Source organism: Heteronotia binoei, chromosome 12, assembly GCF_032191835.1.
Source record: "Heteronotia binoei isolate CCM8104 ecotype False Entrance Well chromosome 12, APGP_CSIRO_Hbin_v1, whole genome shotgun sequence".
Lineage (NCBI taxonomy): Eukaryota > Metazoa > Chordata > Lepidosauria > Squamata > Gekkonidae > Heteronotia > Heteronotia binoei.
Window position 1 is genome coordinate 32,676,125 of NC_083234.1, and position 25,332 is coordinate 32,701,456.

The window sequence follows — 25,332 nt, forward strand, 5'->3', positions numbered from 1 at the left end:
AATGAATGTAAGATGCCTTAAGGCCGCAGTTCCTCCAGCAATCAGAGGATCCATGGGGCGAAATATGAGAGAGTTGATGAGGCGTGTGGTACCAGCGAGCAATTAGTTTATAATTTTGTTGTGAGATGTTTATAATTTTGGATTGTAGTGTCTCGCTAGCCCAGATGGAGTCCCACTGATCTGAGGAAAGTGTAATGTTGCAGTCTTTATGCCAGTGGAGGGTATAGGAAGGTGGCGAGTCTTCTATTTTAGTAAGGAGAATTTGGTAAATCTGTGAGATGAGTCCTTTTGTTGTGTTTTTGGTTTTAGGGAGATGTAGGATCAGATGTTCAAAATCTGACAAGGGACAGGAGAGGGACTGGCGCACTCTGGGATCTTGAAGCAAGTGCCGGACTTGGAAATATTCAAACCATGGAGAGGGTGTTGTCAAATTTTGGTCTAGTTTGTTTTTAGGTAGGAATTGTCTTGAAGCAGAGAGAAGGTCGAAAAGGTAAACTTTGGAAGAATTCCTCCAAATTTTAAAGGAGGAGGGAAGTTGGGCTGGGGGAAACCATTTCTGGCCAATAAAAGAAGAAATAATAGAGTATCCTGGTGCTAAATAAAGACGTTCAGAGTCCCAGACAGATAAAAGGGCCTTGAGGAAAGGATTTACGAAATGCCAAAGTGGCGTTTCAGACTTCTTAAGCCAGAGTAACTCATAGTATTTAAGAGGAGAGAAATGAGCTTCTTCTATAGACTTCCAAGGGGGTGGAGAGTGGTAGTATAGTATTCAGTTGAGACAGAATAGTTGCTTTATAGTAACGACTAATGTCAGGGACGGCCATTCCTCCTTTTACCTTGGACCTACATATAGTAGATAACTTTATCCTGGCTTTCTTGTAGCTCCAGATGAAAGCAGTCATTGTATGTTGCCAGGATTTTAAAGTGGACTAGGGTATCTCTATAGGAAGAGCCCGGAACAGGTATAAAAGTTTCGGGAAAATAAAAGATTTGATAGCCTGGATTCTTTCCAGCCAGGACAATTGTAAGATGTCCCATTGTTTTAGGGTTTTGGAAACATCTGACATAGTGGAGGTGTAGTTTACCTGAAGCAGGTCAGAGAGTTTTAGCGGAATTTTCAAACCTAGGTATGACCATGTAGTTTTGACCCAGAGAAAAGGGAAGTTAGAGGCTATAGCTTTTGTGGTCGAACTGAGTAGATTGACAGGATAAAGGGTTGACTTAGCGTTATAGACGCAGAGGCCAGACAGCTTAGCAAAATCAGATAAAAAGTTAGAAATAGCCGGCAAGGATTGTGAAGGGTTAGAAATGTAGAGAACAATGTTGTCAGCGAATAGACTGATTTTGAAGGTAAGATCCTGAACTGCTATGCCCTGAACATTGGGGGATTGTCATATTTTGTTTGCCAAGGGTTCTATTGCCAAGGCAAAAAGCAGCGGTGAGAGGGGACAACCTTGACGTGTACCTCTTTCCAAAAGAAAAGTGGGTGAATGTTGGCCATTAATATGGAGAAGGGAGGAAGGGCAAGGGTTAAAGGAGTTTATAATTGTCATGAATTTTGGTCCAAAGCCCATATACTGTAGTACCTTACATAGAAATTGGGGCTCAACCATGTCAAAGGCCTTTTCAATGTCCAGGGCGAGGATACAAGATTCATAGGGTTGGTAGGAACAGTATTGAATCAAATTGATAGTTTGTCTTGTGTTGTCTGTAATGTTGCGGTTAGGGATAAAGCCTGATTGGTTGGGGTGAATATAGGAGCCAATTATACAGTTTAACCTGGTGGTCAAAACTGAGGTGAATATTTTGTAGTCGGTATTGAGTAAGGATATGGGGCGATAAGATTTGGTATTAAGTAGGTCTCTGTCCTTTTTGGGTATGAGGATTATCTTTGCTTGAGACCAAGAAGAAGGCATTTGCCCTGACTCCATGATGAAATTGCATACTGAGGTAAGGTAGGGTGTGAGGGAGGGGCCAAATATTTTATAAAATTCCGAGGGTAGACCATCTCTGCCTGGAGTTTTGTTGGGTTTAACTGGATGGGCCATTGGCCTGATCCAACATGGCTTCACTTATGTTCTTATGTCATAACTGCTATTTTTAACACTCTGACAGTTTGTCCAGTGGATCCAATAAATCTGATATGACACTTCTGTGACTGCAGTAGTGAGGGGAAATCATTCCAGTAGGCCAGAGGACCAAATGCCTTTAAAAGGCTGTGTCCTTGCTTGCTCAGTAGACACACAACAGCAAGGAGAAGACCAGTATGGCATCAGCCAGTGAATGTGTGTCTTCAGGTTCCCCACCAGGAAAAAAAATATGCTCCTTGGTTCAAGCTGGACATCAATAGCATTTGACTAACACTGTCAAACTGAGTTCCTCCTCTGTCTTTTAGCCCCCTCTTCCTTAGCCCTGTTATTTTGTAAGCCTTAGGAGAGAGCTTTTCCTGTTGTGACCAGCCATTTTTGGCACATGATAAGAGTGACTCAGCCAGAGAAGGACACCTTCACATCTAGTTTGGCCCTTAGTTGATCCTTTGAGTTTCATTTTGTAGAAAAAGAGGTGTTGGCGCTCATTAGCACAACTAATTTGCCTATGCCACACACCCCTGACATCACTGGAAAGTGTACTAAATTATATCAGCTCACCATCTTCCTTAAAATGCTTCTTTAATTATAATTATCATAATAAAACCTTACTCCCACCATACTTTTCAAATTACTTCTCCTATGTTGCCACAGTGGTAATGTTTGTGGTAAAAAAACATAAGTCCTTCTCAGATGTTATGTCTGTAAATATCAGGAATACGGTTATTCCCTCCCCCTTTTTTTGTGGGGAAAAATATCAGAAAGTTTGTAAATCTTAGAGTTCAGCAAAATTCTCTCAGAGGATTTGTACAATGGAGCCCAAAAGCAAGTATTTGGGGTGGGTGGGTGTAAGAAAGAAAAGAGTACCATAAAATATAGAGGTTCTGGAGCTCTGCTCCTGTGAACTCCTGCCCAAAATGAGGCCTTTTAACTGAAAAGGCTGTGAATAGCACCTGGGATCTTTCATAGGAAATCAGGTTCTCTGCTACTGAGACCACTTTGCTTCATGCCTCCCTCACTAGAACCCAGAACTAATTGAGGCTAGATCTCAGTGAATCATGAAAAAAAAACCCTGCACATCTTTAAAATACTGGCAAGTCCAGGCCAAGATTATGGTCTCACCCATGATATGCATCTACATCTGGTGTGGGGAAGCAAAGCAAAAACAGATTGGCAACTACCGTTTGTTTGGAGACACTAAAACTTTCTTCTCCCTCTCCTTCAAGCTGGTTCAGCGTGTTTCTGTGGCCGACACATTTGTCAAGCAATGGTCCAGTTGCATTTCTTTTTACTGCACGCCGTCTGTTAGCTTCTAAAATAAATGGGGGTGGGGGGTGTTCTCGCATTCTGTAGACTCAATATGCCTAGCTGTTACTTTTTAACAATCTGGATGAAGTGCCATAAAACACAAGCCAAACCGCAACAGTTTTACTATTATTAAAGAACTAGGTTTATTTCTTCCAACATAAATCCGTACCTATTTAAATTACAGAAGGAATGGAGGGGGAGAGAAAGTGTGCTTGGATACTCAGTTTAACAGCAGATCTGGTGCTTAGATGCATTTAGTATTCATCTCATGGTACTGCCTAAATATAACACATTTGTTAACCAATAACTGCTACTTCAGCTGTAGCTGTAGTGGTTTAACTTTGAAAGTTTATTCCAAATGTTGTGCAGGCAAAAGAGTATCTTTTTTATCACAAAGATCTCTCTTGCATTGCCTGGAAAGCAAAATTTTACAATGTTACAATGCTGCAAAATTTACACATGTTGCTATATTATATTAGGGCCAGAAATTATTCCATCTCCCCAGATAAGACATTTGAAAATTAAATTTACCTATGCCTGTTCCCTCTCACACCAAGCACTAGTTATGATTGTGCTCATGTTTAGTTTACAGTTCAAAAATGGACTATATTGATAGTAATTTCGTCACTAAAGCAGGCAACATGGCAGCTAGCCAGGAACCTGTTGTCAGTGCATGTTCACGGTTTGATGGCTTTCTTCGATTATGCGTACCCCAGATTCCGTGTGGTTGTGATTGGTGGGGACAATCACAAAATATTGGGAGATTTCATAAAATGTTTGGAGGATCCAAGCTAAGCATTCTCCTGTGATAGATAGGCACACCAGATGTCTGCTAATTGTTGGTGATACCTGCCAAGGCTTACCTGATTGGCAGGTGGAAGCAGGCCAGCAAAAGGGGGGGGGGAAATATTCATCTTCTGGGTCATGTTGAAAGTGACATCATCGTGCATCAAAAAAGATAGCCACACAAACACATACCCTGCAGTAAGTACCGCTGATTGCCTGGCCTTCTGAAGTACCGGTACTTCCTATATTTGTGGAGTAGAAGAAAGCTAGGATTGGCTGTTTGTGTGAAAAAAGAGTTATTTGGGGGGGTGAAGCAGGAAAAAAATGTTTATGTTATACCAAGGGGAGGGGGATTGTGCAAGGGTACAAAGAATTGGATAAGGAATCACAGGTTTGATTTGTGCAGGGGAGAAATGAAATTGAAATGTGGATTTTTGGATTGAAACAGTGAAAGTGAGAGACTTGAAATCATCCCTACAACAGGGTACAGAGAAATCGCAGTTCCATGTCCACAGAGAGTTGCGTTGTCCTGAACTTGATTGCTATGTTTAGTCTGTCCATACAGAAATGCTTGCAGCTACCTAGAGGCAAATTCTGCAGTTGTTTTTTTTTTTTTTTAACAGCCTCAGTGGTAAAACAAAAATAGTTGTGCACTAGGTTCAGGAATAACAAGATATCCCTAGTCCTCTTTTTATTTCTGAAGCAGAAGCTTTGAAATTCGCTGTTGTCATCAAGTGTAGGCACCACGCATACAGTGAAAGGAAGGTCATTTATCAGGTTGCTGCATTTGTCAGGATGGTTCCCAAATACTGTACATAATGCTCTAGTTTCCAAGCTGCTTTACACACAGGGCAAGTTTTCCCCCCCTCTAATTTGGTCTTGTTAATTAATGGAGCTAGTGTGCTAGAGGAAATGGCAGCGGGGGGAATCATCCGCAGTTATTAAAGCAGTTATCACAAATGGAATAGTAATCGAAATAAGCATTTGGTTAGATCAAATTTCAGATCCTGTGGGGAGGAGGGGAGGAATGAGTTCTAGAGGGGGCTTTTCCAGTCATTTTTGGGAAGCTTTTCCACAAATGACAGATTAACTGTATCCCTGGAAGAGGTCATCATAGATAGAAAAGCATATCTGTCTGCCTCCTCTGCTAATGGCAACCATCTCTCTACCAGAATCTTTTGCATGGCCCTTAACCACATGCCAGTGTCATGCCCTCCTCTGCCCAGCCCAGTGACTGCAAGAAGAGACCAAGAGAGACCAGCATTGCAAAGAAGCCTGCTGACAATGTTCTAAGGGAGCCAGAGGTCCCCCTGCCAAAGCCTGCAAGGAAGACATTGCCACCAACCTCTGAAATAACCACCAGGCTTCCGCCAGGCAAGATGCCAATCCAGACCCATAGGCCCCCACAAGGGACACTCTCCTTCTGCAGGAACTACAATAAACGAAGGCCCAGGCTGAGGTAGCCGAAAGAGGTGAAATGCTTGACTGGCTGCCTGCAACCCCATCCCAGAGTCAGGCAGTGAGAACAATAATTCTTTGCGGGATCCTGGCCCCCAAATAGTGCAGCCACAAAAACTCAACACCTGCCAGCAGGGCAGATGTACCGGATTACATCCCATCCTATTTATGCTGGGGCTTGGGAAGGCTGCCATGTTAGATCAACTGGCCCATTAGGTGCAAGCCAGTGTGCCAGCTGCAGCTCCTTATCTCTAGTTCAAAGTCAAAGTCATTTATTATGATGTGACACAAGCATGAAACCCAGAATAAAATATACCATACTAATCGCCTAAAATCGTTAAAAAAATTCAGATAAAACTGTAATAAACTTTGTATTGCAATGGTAAATAATGTTACAGTAACACATAGGGTTATAGTGGAAGAAGGATTTTAGCCTTTAGGACTTAAAATTTATGAAAGTGTATATATATATTATATCAGCTTGTGTTGTACTTTGCTTCTTTACTTTGTTGAATGTTCAGACAAGTTTTGTAGGCTGCTCCACAGAATTTCTCACAAAGTACTATTACCTGTGGGTTTTCTCCCAGGACAGCATTTTAACATATCCCAAATTTATCCACCCAGGGTTTCTATTGAGCAGGGGGGGGAGATATAGTTTGAGCAGTTTATTTGATGATAAGGACAGAAAAGAAGGATGTGTTCCATCGTTTCTATCTCACTATTGCCTGACTGGGTTGGTGTGCAGAGTGAAAGACAGTTTTTAACAAGTCAGGGGAAAGCAATGTCTTTCCCTTTTATGGATGAACACACATTGCAGCTCTCAGCTGGGCCTTTGGGGTACCCCCTCCCCGAGAACTACACCTTCCCTCTCCAGTGGAAGGCAAGGGGATGTGCTGCACCATTTTATGCCATTTTAGCTCCTTCAACGCAGAGCATTGGCTCCCAAACTGAAGTTGGCTTTTGTTAGTAAATTTGCTTTTGGAACATTTACACAACATCCTCCTCTCAAAGTTCTTCTATGATTTCCCAGGTTCGTCATGATGTTTCCTGAACCTGCTCAACTGTAATCATTCTGGAGAGATCAGAATCAAAGTGGGTTTATCTAATGTGACTGCAAACCTCTCCACGCACATTCAGTGCCGTTTTCCTGATGTATCCCTTTGTACATCCCATGTCACTCCCCTACCAACATCAGGGTTTTTTAGCCAGATTTTTTAAAAAAGGTAATACTTGCATTGCTGTAGCATCATAAGACTATAGCAGTATACTTACTACACATTATTCCAAGCCATAACCAGCACTCTGGTAGAAAGACAGAGGACAGGAGGCATGAAGGAATGCCCTAGAGAACATCCCTGTGTGGAATATTCATTTATCCATTCAGTCAAACATTTTAATACCACCTTCCCACCCAGTTTAGGGTTCCCGAGGCAAAAAACAATCAAAAACATTAAAAAGTATTTCTAACATAGACAAGAAAAGTGACACCTAAAATGCATACACAACTAAGAGGCATACACAGTTAAAATGGATCCATGCAGGAAGGAAGAAGAAGAAGAAGATATTGGATTTATATCCCGCCCTCCACTCCGAAGAGTCTCAGAGCGGCTCACAATCTCCTTTACCTTCCTCCCCCACAACAGACACCCTGTGAGGTGGGTGGGGCTGGAGAAGCTCTCACAGCAGCTGCCCTTTCAAGGACAACCTCTGCCAGAGCTATGGCTGACCCAAGGCCATGCTAGCAGGTGCAAGTGGAGGAGTGGGGAATCAAACCCGGTTCTCCCAGATAAGAGTCCGCACACTTAACCACTACACCAAACTGGCTCTCCACCCAAACTGGCTCAGTGAGGGAATGCCAAATGGAACAGATAACTCTTTACCTTCTGGCATAAGGAAATGATAGAAGGGGATTTTGCAGCTATGGGCTCCTCTTTATGAGGGGAAGACAGTTGTAGGCAGAGAGATTTCTGTAGTAGTTAATCATGGATAGGGATGCTAACTGTGACTTCGAAAATCCCTGAAGATCTGGGGGTGGAACTTGGACAGGGCAAGATTTGAGGAAGGGAGGAGACCTCAATATGGCATAATCAGGCTTTTATTGTAGCAGGAACTCTATTGCATATTAGACCACACATCTCTGATATAGCCATTCCTCCAAGAGCTTACAGTAGGCCCAGTAATAAGAGCCCTGCATAGGCTTCCCAAATCCCCCGCCTGGGTGGGGGCCCCCCCGATTTGGAGCCTCCTCCCCTCGCTTGGCAAAAATCCAGAAAGCGGGGGGGGGGGGAATGGCGGCCCTTCCCACACAGCCTAGAACCCAGCAGCTTCTCCTCTCCCCTTTCCACTGATCCCTGATGCTTCTCCTCCTCCCTTCCCTTCCCTTCCCTTCTCACCTTCGCAGCAGCTTCTCCTTGCTCCTCCCCTTCCCACCCAGCTCCATCGCAGCAGCCGGAGCTTTCGCAGGCTGCTTCCTGCCCCGCCCCAAAGGACCATGTGCCTTTGCACCTCCGGTGGTGAAAGGCTTCAACTTTCTGTGTCACTATAAAGAAGCTGGCTGGTGAGTAGAGAGCCAATCCCCTACATCAGATCTGCGAGAAGGGCGGGGTGTGTGGAGGAGAGGGAAACGTCGTCATTATTCCCTATGTGAAATATTTCTCATAGGGTATAATGGGGAACTGATCTAGAGGTTTCGGGGGCTCTGGGGGAGCTATTTTTTGAGGTAGAGGCACCAAATTTTCAGTATAGTATCTAGTGCCTCTGCCCAAAATACCCTCCAAGTTTCAAAATGATTGGACCAGGGGGTCCAGTTCTATGAGCCCCAAAAGAAGGTGCCCCTATCCTTCATTATTTCCTATGGAAGAAAGACATTTAAAAAGGTGTGCTGTCCCTTTAAATGTGATGACCAGAACTCCCTTGGAGTTCAATTATGCTTGTCACACCCTTGTTCATCACTCCGCCCCCAATGTCTCCTGGCTCCACCCCCCAAAGTCTCCTGGCACCACCCCCAAAGTCCCTGGATATTTCTTGAATTGGACTTGGCAACCCTAGCTCTGCAAGAGAGCCAGTTTGGTGTAGTGGTTAAGTGCACGGACTCTTATCTTGGAGAACCAGGTTTGATTCCCCATTCCTCCACTTGCAGCTGCTGGAATGACCTTGGGTCAGCCATAGCTATCTCAGAGCTCTTCTTGAAAGGGCAGCATCTGTGAGAGCTCTCTCAGCCCCACCTACCTCACAGGGTGTCTGTTGTGGGTGGGGAGGTAAAGGAGATTGTAAGATGCTCTGAGTATATGGTGGGATATAAATCCAGTACCATCTTCTTCACCTTCTTGGAGGATTGGCTACATCAAGAGTAATATGCAAAGGAGTTCCTGCTATTGTAAAAAAAAAAAAAACACCTTGGTATATTGCTGTTGAGTTTACGCTACAAAGCGCTTGGGGGTTGGCAACTTGGAACCCACTTGGAGGCTGTCAACCTTAATTGTGGAACTCTTCATCAATTTATTGCCTATCAAAAGCCCAACATTTTGTTACCTTTTTAACCCAAAGGCAGCAAGTTGATTGAATTATGCAGTAGCATATGCTCATGTGTGAGCTGCAATGTACAATACTATGTATGTGAATTTGAAAAAGGTATATAAGCCCAGGCAAGCCCAGTCTCATCAGATCTCAGAAGCTAAGAAGGGTTGACCCTAGTCAGTATTTTAATTTTTTTTTATTTGTCACATTTATATCCTACCCTCCCCTGATGGGCTCAGGGTGGCTAACAACAAATAAAAACAGCATATAAATTTAATAAACAATATACGATAAAAGCCAGAAATCCATAATTTACAATCAGCAGAAGGACCAAGATGTACGTCGATGTACACTTGTTATTAGCACTAGATCCATTGATGCTTCTAGTTATTATTTAGCACTCTAACAATCTATATGTTGGTGTTGGTTAGGCTATTTGACTGGGTCACCAATAAATTCCGGCGTCCCTACACTGAGATAGGTGATGGCAAACCACCTCTGAATGTCTCTTGCCTTGAAAACCCTGCCATAAGCTGTCATAAGTCAGTAGTGAATTGATGACAAATAAATAAAAAAAAATTAGTTGGGAAAGGAATAAGAGTTTGCTGCATAGGCATACAAATAACGGATTGGTTATAAAAGGAGGGGATGTCTTAGGTGAGAAGAGCACCGGCTGAGCATTGTAAAGCTCTTGTAGCTTTGTTCCTGGATAATCTTCCCTGCCTGCCTCTCTTTGATACTACTGTGTTTTATGTTGCAAAGTATTGCTGGTATTTAGCTTCCCCACATGCAGATATTTTCAAAAGGAGACCCATTAAAGCGTGTCTCTCCTGCTGAGCAACCTGTGCGCTTATTTTGGTCCTATTTATAACAGATGTTTATAAGGCTGATCACTGCAATGAATACAAAGTTGTGGGCACTGTAAGAGTTACAGTAATTGCTTTCTCCCCCCACTCCTAGTTTTACTTCCATGTGATTTCTCTCGCTCTCTTTTTTGTAAAAGGAAAAGAGAAGAGAAGCAGGAATGGAATGGTTGCATCTTGGAATAAAAGGGATCCTGAGGCAAGGATGAGGTCAGAGGGTGGTATACTGTACAGAAGGTAATCAATCAGACAGCCATTTCAGTTGACCAATCAAATATGATTAGCATGCATGCAGAAATGACTATAGATCAAATGTTTGACATCATCACAAACCTGTTGTGCTTTTTTTGTGGGGGAGGAAGGATAGCTCATATGTTCAGCTGCAAGGCATTAAGTACTGAGTGACAAATGTATGGATGATCCATTCAAAAATCTCAGGTTTGCCCATTACTGAGTCTTGCTCATTTTTTTTCTTTTTTCTTTTCTTTTTTTTTCACTCAGATTGCCGGTGAAAATCTTTTCCCCCCAACACCTGCTATCTCCTTTAACTGAAGTTGCCAGGGGCAAACCCTCTGCATGCAAATCATGTATTCTACCATTCATCTTTGAACCTCCATTGAGCCAAGTGTTCAGATTGGATTTCACCGACTCATAAATCTCTTGGCTTAAGAACTACCTTTCAGCCCACCCACAACTCTGCCCAGCAGATCACAAACTGGGAGCTAATAGGTTTCGGTGTCTAGTATGCAGGGATCTTTGCCAGGCCTTGGACACCTCATTGTCTCTCAGTTCTTAAGCTGCAAAATAGAAAAATTTTGAATGGCAGACTAGAAATGATCGAAACAAAGTTTGCCAACAGTTCCATAATGTATAAACCCAGAGTGCCGGCTAATGCATGGGAAAGACAATGCTATTATAGCCCCAGTAAAATCATACCACTTTAGGTTGGAGGTGGGATTTTAGTCATCTGAAAACTTCAAATCTCAAAAAGTGCCTTTCTTGAAATCTTAGAACATCACAGAGATGCACTGAAACCACTTTTTTTTTACATGGGTAGCCAGGACTTTTTTTGTAGCAGGAACTCCTTTGCATATTAGGCCACGCCCCCTGATGTAGCCAATCCTGGAGCTTACAGTAGGCCCTGTACAAAAAGTCCTGTAAGCTCTTGGAGGATGGCTATATCAGGGGAGGTGGCGTAATATGCAAAGGAGTTCCTGCTACAAAAAAAGCCTTGTGGGTAGCTATTGAAATCTTTGTTTCCCCGTAGGGCAAGAGGGAAGGGAATTGAAATGGACAACTGCTTGAGTCCTTCCTCAGAGGTGCAAGCCAAGCACCAAGAACTAGAGACCAGTAGTCTCTTGGTCTTTAGCTGTTGACCCATTGTTCATGTCAAGACAGCAACAATGGCACCTACAGCAGATAAGATTGGATTGACACCAAAGGGGCCCCCAGTTGCCCTTATTTTCTACTACTGGGTCAGTCATTGGTCAAAGTTCCTCAAGGACCAAGGTGTCATTGTGTCTTGAAAGGGGTTGCATTTCCTCTAAAGAACCAAGTTTTTCACTTGTGAGTGCTGCTGAATCCTGGCCTCTGGTCAAAGCCTCAGATCTCCTCCATGCCTTGGCTGATGAATCAGTCCTTTCTTGAAAAGCATGATTTGGCCCCAGTGATCCATGCTCTGATCACATCCAGATTAGATTACTCTAATTTACTGCATATGGATCTCCTGATGAAAAGTGTTTAAACACTCTAGTCAGTTGCCAGACTCCTATCAGGGATTGGATAAAGGGACCATTTAGCCCTGTGCTGAAAGATTGGTACTGGCTTCCCACCTATTTCTTGGCACAACTCAAAGTAATACTACTTAAACTGTATTTATTTAGTTATTAAATTCAAGTTTTATACTGCCCATTCCCTGAGGCAGTGTACAACAGACATATGCATCATATGACTTGGAAACATTAAAAGATATATATTCTGCATTTCATTAAAATGCTGTCCTTACCACTTACTCTCCAGAAGTGTATGCCTCATCTGCATTCTTCTAAGCATCAACCATTGGGTGGACATTTACAAGCCCCTTGGGTATTCACATTCTCTGGAAATTTCAGGATGCATATCTAGGGGAAGAAAAATTAGAGATGGGAGATATTTAAATCAGTGTTGGGATTGCTGTTTTCAATTTGCATATGCGTGCATTAGTTTGATTAATCTTAGTTATAGCAAGCCTCATTCTTCAGTTTTATTATTTAAATAGCTTGTGCCTGGTGGGGGTCTTACTTCGCGTGGTGAAGATCAGTCTTTCTCTGTCCCTTTAATTTGGTAATTGATCAGAAGATGGACAACCTTTTTTCCTGGGAAGCCAAACAGAGTGCTAATCCTTTGTGCTGCTACCTGGGATCTGGGATGCTTAACCGATTTTGTGTGGATAATGTTTCCTAACTCCATGTCGTAATTGGAGCAAATTTATGATTATGCTAATATGTCCTCAGCCACACTGTACATGGAGTGAAGTTAATCCATATCTGCTCTTGCACTTCCTTCACAGATCATTTTGGGCTGCAGTGACACCACCTGATAGGAGCATTTTGATTTCAAGCATGCCTGAATTCCAGGGAAGGGGGAATGATAAGTGTAGAGTGTGTTACAGACAGTCATTCTGAAATTTACCTCATGATCTAAGCATTAAAATTGTCAGAAAGCCTAATCTGGGGTGGGAAAAAATGCCTATATTTTCTTCTCATTTTGAACAATTGCTTGTTAGCTACTCAAATGCTAATGAATCTCTGTTCTGTCCCTGTACCATTTCAAAATACAGAGTCTGTTTCTCTTCAGTTATGTCAGCTCTGATACACCTTCACCTCACCCCACTATTTCGTGTCTCCCTTGGAGATGTTCTCCAAAGGGAGCACAATGTTGGAAACAGTAAAACTAAAAAGAAAGAAAAAAATCTCATCCTTTTAAGAATAAGCTTTTAAAGCTTTGGAAACAGACCATGCACCAAAAAAATCAATCTTGAAACACTAAAAATGTATATTTATCAAGTCCTTTAACAATGCATCACATATATGACTGTATAACAATTACAATAGCCACATTCCAAGGTTCATACAGGCAACATCTACTTAAGACCTTGTGCTTTGTAAATTTCAACGACAACGTCCACAGTAGCGTCTTAATCAATGTTGATTGGAACTGTGCACCTTGAGGAATGTCAACAAAGGTCCACACGAAAAGAGAAAGAGAACTCACCTCTTCCAGAACTTAAGGCGGTTTCGGTGTTCTTCTGCTCAGTCTCTTATACAAATCATTTCTAAAGGAACTACAGATAACACCTTCTTATGCATGGTTCAACACAATCTCTTGAAAGTTCTGCACCTTGCTTTGGAAGCATTAAACATCTACAGAGGCACACCAGATGAGACCAGGGTTTTTGGTGCCCCTGGCGAGGCACCCCTGCCCACACCTGTCCTGCCACCTCCACTCAACCCCTTCCTCCTCCTCACTGCTGCACCCACGGCTGCCCATCCACAGCACTCCAGGACTTGCCTCACAAGTTGAGTCATGTTCCTCTCGGACTCGCTCCTTGGCCCCTGGTGCTGCTGCAGGGCTTTAACTGGCCAGGCCAGTTGCAGCTTTCTGCACTGCCAGGCCTCTTCCAGGCCAGCGCTTCTACCTGTTCCCAGCCTGCAGGAGTTCACCCCAGCCAGCACCTCTCTGTAGTGGGATGCCACTATAGGCAGCCACCTACATTGTCTAATGGTTGGCCCCGACCCTGCTGGTACCTGTTTTTTTTTTTCTTAAGAGGCTAGGCCTTGAGGGTGAAACTACATTTTAAAAAGGGGTGGAGGGGTTGTAGTGATTCCACATGTGGAAATTAAAAAGTGCATGATGCACCATGTATTCCCTTACAAACCATCATTTGACTCCATAGCTCTCAGATTTTGGGAGGGTTTTTTGTTGTTGTTGTTGAGAGAAATTAATAAATTGTGCTGAAACAATATCAACAGGAGTGTATGTTAAAGTTTAAACTATGAATAGAAAACGGGAAGTATTAAGGCTGGCTAGACAGAATTCCTGAAACATTGGAAATGGCCAGGCTATTTTGTGGAAGTATAGGTGAAAGTTGAGACTGTTGCCCAAAAAGGGGAAGTGTTATGACAAGGAAGACAAAGTGCTGGAGTAAGGGGGAAAGAATGTGAGCTAATCCGCTAGCCAAAGAAAGTTATGCTTCCTTATTTTATAGCACACAGGAATCTAGCTAATCACTAACCACAGACTGAGAGGGGAAACCAAGGCCACCTCCGGTCATGCCAAGTGCGCTTGCTTAATGAGAGTCTGCGTATTATTCAGTAGTCTATGAATATGTAACCTGCTTTTTTACATGAACATGGAATGTATGTGGGGACATGTGAGGGGTGGGATGGAGGTCCATGATTTAGGCAGACATTTTTAGCATGTGACTCTTAGTACCTCAGCCTATGGAGAACAGAGAGGGTGTGGTTGTCGGTGACAGGGAATTATAAAATGATGTATGGAATAGGGAGGAATTTGAGCTCATATCCTATGACTCCCTTTATTGCGCAGTAAAGTCTGTCCTTCTATTCACTGAACAACAGAGTCCATGTCTTTATTCTCTAGAAGACAAGGGGTAACGCAGAGTAGCCGCTGGAACCCCTTTGGGGGTTTCTATTGTGGGAGCCCTAAACAATTTCCCACAGTTGTTATGTGTTGGGTTTTTTTATGTTCCTTCTGCTTGATGTTCTCCCTTCCCTCTGCTCATCAGTCTTTTAAACCCCATACATTAACAGAGACATTTGTCTTTCACCTACACTTGCAAACTCAGAAGTGGCAAACTGTGGATCAAAGACCTCTCTCTTGCACCTAGAAAATACTCGAGCATGTGTGTGTGTGCTGTTTATTGGTGTATATATGTTTTTGATGTAACCCGCTCTGATCCTGCTTGTGGAAAGGGTGGACTATAAGTTGAATAAAATAAAAAAAATGTGTTTGGCAGTTGATATAGTAAAAGAGGTCTTTACATGAAAGCTACACATTGCAATCAGTTACAGATCTTGTATGTTTACTTTGTGTGATTCCCATAGACCATTGGGGGTGGGGGTGAGTGAGCTGTGATTTCTAGATTTAAAGGACTGATATGAAGCATAAAATGATCAGAGGCCCTGGCATTAGGAGCCTTTTGTTACAACAGCTAGTTTTATTAGGAGACCTGGGATCAAATTGTCAATGGGCTCTATGAAGGTCATTGAATGACCTTGAGAAAGTTGCACCTCTTTAAGAGAGGATGAGAAGAAACTGGATTTATATTCAACATGCCAGGTGGCAACTTGCAAGATACTGTGCACAGGTTTACAAACATCAAATACTACAGATGGTCATTTGAGCAAGGTCTGTTTTTTTAGGTAGACAATTTAGAATTTTGTATTTTATTATACTACTATGTATAATTTGCTTAGATTTTAATATTGAAGCTAAGATTTTAAATTTTAATGGATTTCCTAATACGACTTGTCTTGTTTGTTTCGACTGTACTGGTCATTGACTGTAACAATAAAGTATGTATGTACTCTGCTTTTTGCTTTGTTGTTGACTAGGTTTCAGAGCAGTTTACAATCTCCTTTGCCTTCCTCTCCCCTCAGCAGGCACCCTGTGAGGTAGATGGGGCTGAGAGAGCTCTCAGAGAACTGCTGTTGAGCAGAACAGCTCTGCTGAAAACGTGTGGCTGACCCAAGATCACACCAGCAGCTGCATATAGAGGAGTGGGGGATCAAATCTGGTTCTCCCAGATTAGAGTCCATGCACTTAACCACTACACCAAACTGGCTCTCTGAAGTGCTATCTGTTCTCCAGGGTTGTTGGGAAGATACATTACAATGATAAAGACTTTTGTACAATGAACCTTAAAATGACACAGACTTGTGTCTTATGGTGCCTTCCTAAACAGAGTTAAACTGTTCTAAGCTCACTGGCTTAAAGGGGCATCGAAGGATGTAACTCTTGGACTGCACTGTTGAAATAGTGCCAAGCCAAAAGTTCTTCAACTTTACATAAGGTTGTCAACCTCTAGGTGGGTCCTGGAGACATCCCAGCATTACAACTGGTCTCCAGATGATACTTTGGGACTGTATGGCATCCCAGCCCTTCTGAGTTACCACCCCCATCCCAAACTCTGCCCTTCTCATGCACCACCCCCAAATCTCCAAGAATTTCTTAAACTGGAATTTGTAACCCTAGCTCCATATATTCATCTTTGTCCTGAAACAACAAAAACACGCGCACACACACAGTCCTTAAACTTCTGGCAGAGACTTATGAAAGAATGGAGTTTTAATGATGGGTTTTATCTTCTCAGCTTTTAAAATATTCTGCTCTGTTTTATGGGTTGCTTTTTATGCTGCTTATGTCTAATGGCTTTTGCCTTTTTAAAAAAAGGCTTGAGTTCTGTACCACGTTTTTTGATTGCAGTTGCTTCAGTATAGAAATATTCTTAAATAAATAATAGAGGGGAAATGATGGGGGCAAAGATTGGGAAACATACCTTAAAATAGCAATTAGGATTTGGGAATTATATTGATGCCCCTGTGACTTTTGGCTAACCCTAAGCATTGTGCTATTCTCCTATGCTCGTGCATAGATAACATGTTGAGCATTGTGGCTTCTCATTTTAACTCTACCCCCTCCTCCCAGCAGCATTAATTTGCAGAGATGTGGGGAGCAAAAGGTACATCTACTGTGCTCCTTCTGTCCCTAGCTAACCAACATGATGGATGCTTTTTAAAAAAGAGATTGCTGCTTGGCATGGATTCTAATTGGCTCTGATGGTCTGCGGCTGCAGATTTGTTTATAAACTAGAAAAATCTTCAAATTGCCAACCATCTGCACTGAACAGTGTGCTAATGAAAGCCTGTAGCCCACAGATCCATAAGCTGATTACCACCCTGCTACAAGCCCTTCTTCCTGTGGTACCCAGCTGAGGTTATCTGTCTGAGCTTGACCCATAGCAAGGTATTGTGGCTTAACTACCACTTGCTGGTTCCAATAGACTGAAAATGCCTGCCTCTGAAAAACAGGGTTTTGTTTTTAAGCTTTAATGGAGTCTGTTGATTCTGTCTTTAATTTGCCTTGTTTTCTGAGAAGTTCAGCTCAAGCTGGGTGATATCAATAAAAAAAAAATGTTCACCAAGTGCTTGGAGACAGAGGCACATGTGTATGTGTGCGAAGTGCTGTCAAGTCACAGCCAACTTATGGTGACACAAGCATGAGCTTTCATGGAAAGTAAGAAGCAGAGGTGGCTTGCTATTCCCTTCCTCTACAGAGTCTTCATTAGTGGTCTATCTTCCAAGTATCGACCCTTTTGAGATCTGATGAGATCAGGCTATACTATGCAGCCTTCCCTCCAGTAGAGATATATAAGGTCCATATATGGTTATTTCTGCTATAGCCCTTTTTAGGCATAACAATCGCATGTGCCTGGAACCTATCAACCTTGCAGATCCTCTCTATACATATGGTCACCATGTTGTGTGAACAGGATCATCATGGATGTTCACCTCTGTGTACAACCTTGGCACATGCAAACTGACTGCTGGCTTTTCAGCATTCGTGGTTGTGCATCCTGTGCATGGTAAATATGTTGTCCTTGTTTACTCAGATGGTGACAACATCTATCAGGAGAATTGTAAGCAGTGCACACTCCCAATGTGTGATGTTGGTAGGTTTCCAGAGTATACGGTTGTAACATGTGGAAAGGGCTAAGATGAGTGTAAAATCCTATGAGCTCTTTACAAGTCTCCTGAGGTGTGTTCACACTCACACTAAATAATGTGTTTTGCAACTGGATTTTTGCTATTCCTAAACAGTAAAAATCCAGTTGCAAAACACATTATTTAGTATAGTGTGAATGCACCCCTGTTGTACCAAACCCAGGGAAGACCAGGAAAGTACGATTATTGTCCTTATTTATTATAGTGTTGTCCCACTTTTCAGCCAAAAATAGCCTTCCAGTGCTGCTCACAGGAGTCCAATATAACAGCACAAAGTTCAAAGCCAAGTTTTCTTGGGGATATATCCTCAGCTGGATCTGGATCCAGGTGAGATAGAGGGATGCCTGGCTGCTGCTTTCCCTGCTGGGTCCTTTTCATCATTACTGTCTTCCAAGACACTGTTAGTTACTTCTGAACCTGGGATTGGAAGACAGTAAATTAAAGTGAAAATTGGAGCATGCAACTTTTTAATGAGTGCCATGCTTTGATTAGTCTCATTCGGTAGATCTGATCACCTACGTCTCTTGCTGCCCCTGCCCTCTTAGAGCATCTTCTTCATTATAATGTGACACAAGACATGCCAGTTTTTTCATTGCACCTTATTTGTATCCCACCTGTGAAGGCTGCATAATTTCCCCAGCTATTTGGTGAGAGTAGCTTGAGATGGATAATGAAGACCATTGAGTTTCACAGCCAAGAGGGGGTTTGAACCAGGTCTCCACAGTCCTAGTCCAATGCTGTAGCCCTATACATGATCTCTGTATTATTCCTACCCCTTTTCCCCAACAGTTTAAGATGAAGGGAGCACTCTTGGACCCAGGCTCACTAACAGATAAGCTTTCTTATTTTCTCTTCACCAGGTGGAATGGCTTAAGAACGAGGAGCCCATTGACTCTGAGCAGGATGAGAATATTGACACCCGAGCAGATCACAACCTGATCATCCGTCAAGCCCGCCTGTCTGATTCCGGGAACTATACCTGCATGGCAGCCAACATCGTTGCCAAAAGAAGAAGCATGTCAGCTACAGTTGTGGTGTACGGTCAGTGGATGTGAAATATTGTAACTACTTGGCCTGCAAGTGTTGATCTGTTGATTGGCATAGTTAAGTCTGTAGTGGATGAATTTTGACTGTGGGTGGCTTTTTAAATGATTCAGATCAGACATGGCGCCTAAGAAAGGCTGCTAAAGCCAACAGTTCACTGGGCTGAATCCAACAATGCTCTTCTGCTCCAAAAATATGCCTTCTGTTCATGGAAGGAGACTTCAGTGGTTGGAAGAAGTCTTTCCACCCAAAGAAGTAGACTTTTCAACAGCAGACTCCTTCTGGCTTAGTGGTAGAGCATGTTTTGCAGGCAGGCAGTCTCAAAGTAACTCCCTGGCTTCTCCATATTTAAGGATCTCAGGAAGCAAGTGTTGCCCCGCCAAAAAAGTCTGCTTTTACCTGGGGTGGGGGTGCTGCTCATCAGAGCACGCATTGGACTCCACTGGCCAATGATCTGTCCATAAACCTACAACACTGTATAGAAATTGCTTGCCATTGATGAAGCAAAGTACAGAAGCAGCTTATGCATGTGTGAAGATGTTCATTGGACTGTGGCAAATATCTTGATTTGCATACCTCTTGTACGTCTCTCATAATTCAAACAACAAATTAAAAGCTTCCCTCCTTGCAAAAAAAAAATACCAAATGACATATTGGCGCTTATTTAGTCATTAAAAATAACTCCACCTTCTTAACTGTTCTAAAAATGTTCCTTGGATTAAGATATTTCATTATGCATTTTAATGAGCAATTTGAATCAGCAGTTAAAAGTAAGATAATTAATTAGCTTCGAAAACCCTTTAACTGATGAGCTTAATAATTGATGAGGCCACGTGGCAATGTCCCTCCTCAGTGTACACCGGGGCTGCTCACCCAACAGCTATTATCGGCTGACGTGCTTCGCTGAAGATTGTTAAAAGGTAACTAGGCAACCATGGTTAAAAAGAGAACCAGAGAGAACTGTCAGGAGGGTAAACATCTAAGGAGAATCAAATGGATGTCAGTCTGTGTAAGACCATAAAAACTGGCCTATACTTCCAAAACTGCTATCAGCATGGCTGCTTCATAGATGTTCGGACTGGGGAGTGTACAAAGCACACAAGTGATGTTGTGACCAATCCAGGGGCGTCAATCTCCATGGCAGCAGTTGGGGTGAAGCCAGAGACTAATTCTTGAGTAAGGATGAACAAGAGGAGAAATAGATGAAGGAAAAGAAAGGTAAAATGGTTGTTAATACAGTAAAATACAGTATAAACCAGAGGCCTTGAACTCATGAAGGCCAGATCTGACATAAATGAGACCTTGTCAGACTGGGCCATGCGTGTGATAAAATGTAATGCCAGGTAGTGGACACTGATAAACAAAATTAAATTTTTTTAAAGAAAACTTAAAATAAAACATGCTTAAACATCAGCACTCTTGCAATATTCTGTTTATTTGACGGTCCCTGATAACTGACACCTCTTGTTCTGATTATTGCATCAAAAACTGGAGACAATGTCTGTGCTGTAGCAATCTTGAGTATGTTGTTCAGGTGTTGTTCAGGTGTGTGTCTGTAAGTTGCAAACCTATTTTTGATTTGCTCATGGGCCTGATATGACCCCTCCGGGGGCCTGATTCATGTTTGACACCCCTGATATATGTGATGTGTAGTTGTCTTGTACTGAGTCAACCCCTATAGTCCATTTAGGACTGTATCTTCTCTCCATCGGGCCATGGCTTTCCAAACTACTGGCTGAAGCCTTCCTCAGTCCTACCATTGAGGCCCTTTTACCTAGGGTGTTAAAGACTGAACATGGGACAAGCCACTGACCTTGAGGAAGACTCTGATAGAAGCTGAATGAACAAGGGCAGACCATTACACAGGTAGTGAGTAGCACGGAAGAAAGATGAGAGGCAGAACTACTAAAATAAAGCAAAGGTGGCTGATGGGACACAAATAAGGTTGTCATCTTTAGGGGGGTAGGAGTTGCTTTGTTTTGCATGCAGGATAATGCCTACTACAAAAGCCAAGACAAATCATTTGTTCAGTAGTTTTATTTTAAACTTTGTGTGCTGTCACCTTTTAAGCTAAGGCAATCCTTAAGGAATGGACAATCTCAACAACAACAAATAGTCTCATTATACAGTTCAGGTGTTGTCCATATACTCATGGACCTGGTATTCCATATATGCAGTTGCCCTGCTGTGTGTATGGCAGAACATATAACATTTGTTACATGACATTTGAAAATGACTTTGGGTGGTTTCTGGATTAGAGCGAAAGAACAAAGAATGGAGGACATGAATCAAATACAACGTCCCAGAGAACTTGCTGTATTTTAGCACTCCAGCAATAAAGTTAAGCTAATTTCTTGCTTGTATCTCACAGAGAATGCATGCAAAATCAGACTTTAGCATCATGACCTGAAAACTCTATCCTTCTTCCTTTTTAAAATGTTGCAACACCTTAATGAAGAGTTCTGGTGAGCATGAAAGCTTTCACAATATTTTGTGCCAATGTAGTTGGATCTCATAAAGGTATTACACATATTTTGATCACATAACTCCAATATGTCCAAATTGCATAATCATTCTGTATTATAAGGCCTTCTTAGATGTTACAGCCATGTATAGCAGAAACCGAACAATGGTGTCGTACTGTGCCAATATGTACTGTGATCATTATGGTGCATAAGGTAACACATGAATTCCTGTGCATGTACAGATTTGTTAATGCATAAAAGAACTCTGAAGATTTTTGTTCTTGTTATAATAATTCTATATGTGCATGGAATATATATGACTCTGTTTGAATGAAATGGTCAGTATGTGCACCAGAAGCACTGTAGGTGGGGCATGCCCCTGTTGGTGGGCTCCTGTTACATGTGGTTGTAACATGTGGCAAAATCTAAAATGTTAAGGGTAAAACTCTGCCTATGACATGCATTAATTTATAGTCATATTCCCTCCTACAGTTTTTGATAGAGCTCCCAGATCTCCCTCTTAGTGTGGGGGGAGGGGAATGCTCTGAAAATCAGTGAGAGCAACAGCATGGTGTCACTCCCAAGTTCATCACAGAAGAGGCATCATAGTGTTGATCCAACACTCTAGGATTCACTGGAAGCTCTATGATAAACCTATATGCATATGTTGATGCAATGACATCATTTCCAGGTCTGCCCTGGAAGTGATGTCATGTTGTCACTCCAATAGTGCCCCCCCATGTCCTGGTTCTCTGGTCTCCTGCTGAGTGCCAGCCACTGCTTGCTAACTCTATTTGTGAGAGTGTGAACAGCCAGCTGGAATCATGTAAGCATAGTGTGTTGACAACTCATTTTCTATAGGAGAGATTGTCAGTCAAACTTAGGACCACAAAGAAAGGATGTGGTTGTGTAGCTTTTCAGAGAATCAAACCAAAATGGGAAGAGGAAAGTAGAAACATCCCTTTCCTGCCTCTTTCCTCTCATTAAAACATAGAATGACACTTTATTGATTAAGTCAGAAGCCGCCCTTGACAACCTCTCTTCATCTTTTTGCCTTTAAAGGATCATGTTTATCCCTTAAGTGGAATGTTTTTTGGGGGAGAATTAAGGCGGTAGCCTCCTTCTTGCCTTCAACATCTTCCTGTCATTTCCAGCACCTCTGGCATATAACTCTGCCTCACTGCAGTCATGCCAATTTGTTGACAGCAAGTCCTTTATGTAATTGCAGCTAGGTGTTATTTAAGCAAGCAGTGTCTACAGTGGGACTTGGTACATGCAGAATGTAAAACAGAGCTCAGAAATGTAGGTTGGGTTTTTTTGGGGGGGGGGGGGCGAACAGATGTTAATGTGCCTTTTGTCCTGCTTTGACTGCAGTGAATGGAGGCTGGTCTTCATGGACAGAGTGGTCCAACTGCAACGTGCGATGCGGCAGAGGGTGGCAGAAGAGGTCCCGGACCTGCACAAACCCTGCCCCTCTCAATGGAGGTGCATTCTGCGAGGGAATGTCTGTGCAGAAAATCACCTGCACTTCGCTTTGCCCCGGTAAGAGAGATGTTTTCTGACAAGTCTAAGTGTAAATGCTGCCAGGCCCACGAGGGGAACTTGTCACCCTGAAGTGTTGAGGGATGCGAAGTCTTCAAAAGGTATTGGTTCCTTGCTCAACAGATAATTCTACTAGCTCCACTTTAGAGGCAAATTCGGTGCCACGTCATAGACCTTTTCAGTCATTTTGATCCGCAGGAGTCTGACAAGCACACATAATGGAAACATGCAGTCCTCCCAATGTGCATGGTTGCCATTGGTATGAACAGGGGCAACACATATATTTTAACATTTGTGTACAGCTTCAGCATTTGTGATCACTGGGTTTTTCAGGGTGTGCATGCGCCAAGGCTATACATACATTTACCTCATTCCCACAGCATGTATTGGCAGGATCACAAATATTATGGGTCCCTTTAAACATGGCTGGTTGACTCTTGGTATACCTGACTGGAACATCTGAAAAAAAGGACTCATATCTTTAAGGTATGTTGGAGTTGAGAATCACACCAGGAAGCTGTGGCAATGAAGTATGCACAAACTGTGGCAATGAAGTATGCACAACATGGAATTCACTGCCACAGGAGGTGGTGATGGCTACAAACATAGATGGCTTCAAGAGGGGATTGGATAAATGATGGAGCAGAGGTCCATCAGTGGCTATTAGCCACAGGGTATAGATGGGCAGTGATGCTCTGTATTCTTAGTGCTTGGGGGGCAACAGTGGGAGGACTTCTAGTGTCTTGGCCCCACTGGTGGACCTCCTGATGGCATCTGTTTGTTTGTTTTTTGTCACTGTGTGACAGAGTGCTGGACTGATCCAGCATGGCTTATGTTCTTATGATGTTTCTATGCCATTTACAGCCACCATTAAAAGATATGGCACTAAATGGGGGAAAAAGAGAAAAGAAAGCATAAATGGATTCTTAGGTCAAGGACAGCATGTTGAATTGTGAAATTGAAATGACTGGAAACCTGCATGAGAACCAGTATGGTACAGAGGCTTCAAGTGTGGAGCTAACATCTGGGAGACTTGGGTTCAAATCTCCAGTCTGCCTAGAAACTTTCTGGGTGACCCTGGGCCAGTCAACCTATCTGAGAATAAGATGGGGAAGAGAGATATGCGCATACCACCCTGAGCTCTTTAGAGGAGGGCAGGATAGAAATGTGCTGGACAGATAGTTGAGCTCACTCGCTCTATCCCCCAGAGGCCCCCCCTACCTCAATATGTCTGCCAGTGAATTTGCAACTGCCCACCTTCTGCCTGACGGTCTTTGCCATCCTATGTCCATCTGATGCTGAAAGTGATGGCCAGACACAGGCACCTCAGAGAGAGCCAGTTTGGTGTAGTGGTTAAATGTGCAGATTCTTATCTGGGAGAACCGGGTTTGATTCCCCACTCCTCCGCTTGCAGCTGCTGGAATGGCCTTGGATCAGCCGTAGCTATCACAGGAGTTGTCCTTAAAAGGTCAGCTGCTGTAAGAGCTCTCTCAGTCCCACCTACCTCACAGGGTGTCTGTTGTGGGGAGGGGGAAGGTAAAGGAGATTGTGACTTCTCTGAGACTCTTGAGATTCAGAGTATTGGGTGGGATCTAAATCCAATATCATCATCTCCTCCTCCTCCTCCTCCTTCTCAGCATGGGGGTAAAAAAGGCTATAGTTTCACATCTGAAGTATCATTTAGCATCTGGTTTCCGCCCGGGCCATGGGACGGAGACGGTGCTGGTCGCCCTGGTGGATGACCTTCAGCGGCATCTGGATCAAGGCGGCTCGGCGGTGCTGATGTTGTTGGACCTATCGGCAGCGTTCGATACGGTCGACCATCGGCTTCTGGCGCGCCGCCTTGCTGACGCTGGGATTCAGGGGCTGGCCTTGCAATGGCTTTCCTCTTTCCTTGACGGTCGGAGACAAAGGGTGGCGATTGGGGAGGAACTGTCCCAGAGACACACGCTTGATTGCGGGGTGCCTCAAGGGGCGGTACTTTCCCAGATGTTATTCAACATCTATATGCGCCCCCTTGCCCAGATTGCCCGAGGGTATGGGCTGGGTTGTCACCAATATGCTGATGACACCCAGCTCTATCTGCTTATGGACGGCCGGCCCGCCTGCGCCCCAGAAAATCTGGACCGGGCGTTACAGGCAGTGGCTAGGTGGCTTAGGCTGAGCGGGCTGAAGCTGAATCCGGCAAAGACAGAGGTCCTTTGCTTGGGTCGCTGCGGCCCAGGAAGGGAAATCCCCCTGCCAGTTTTTGACGGCGCGCCGCTGACAGCGTCGGGCAGGGTCAAGAGCCTGGGGGTGCTATTGGAGCCTTCTCTGACGATGGAGGCTCAGATAGCAGCCACTGCCAAGTCCGCTTTTTTTCACCTTAGGCGGGCGAGGCAGTTGGCCCCCTTCCTGGAGCGCGACGACCTAGCAACAGTGATTCATGCTACGGTCACCTCGAGGCTGGACTACTGTAATGCCCTCTACATGGGGCTAC

The 25,332-nt window shown here is 43.4% G+C and overlaps 1 protein-coding gene across 2 annotated transcripts in view; it reads left to right on the forward strand.

Annotated features, from left to right (window-relative positions):
- UNC5D (unc-5 netrin receptor D) overlaps window positions 1–25,332 on the forward strand; it is a 558,897-nt gene that overhangs the window by 370,207 nt on the left and 163,358 nt on the right. For both annotated transcript variants that reach the window (XM_060251212.1, XM_060251213.1), the window contains exons 5-6: window positions 18,663–18,843; window positions 22,686–22,853. In XM_060251212.1, coding sequence (XP_060107195.1) covers window positions 18,663–18,843; window positions 22,686–22,853 — 349 coding nt within the window. The remainder of the gene's footprint in view (window positions 1–18,662; window positions 18,844–22,685; window positions 22,854–25,332) is intronic.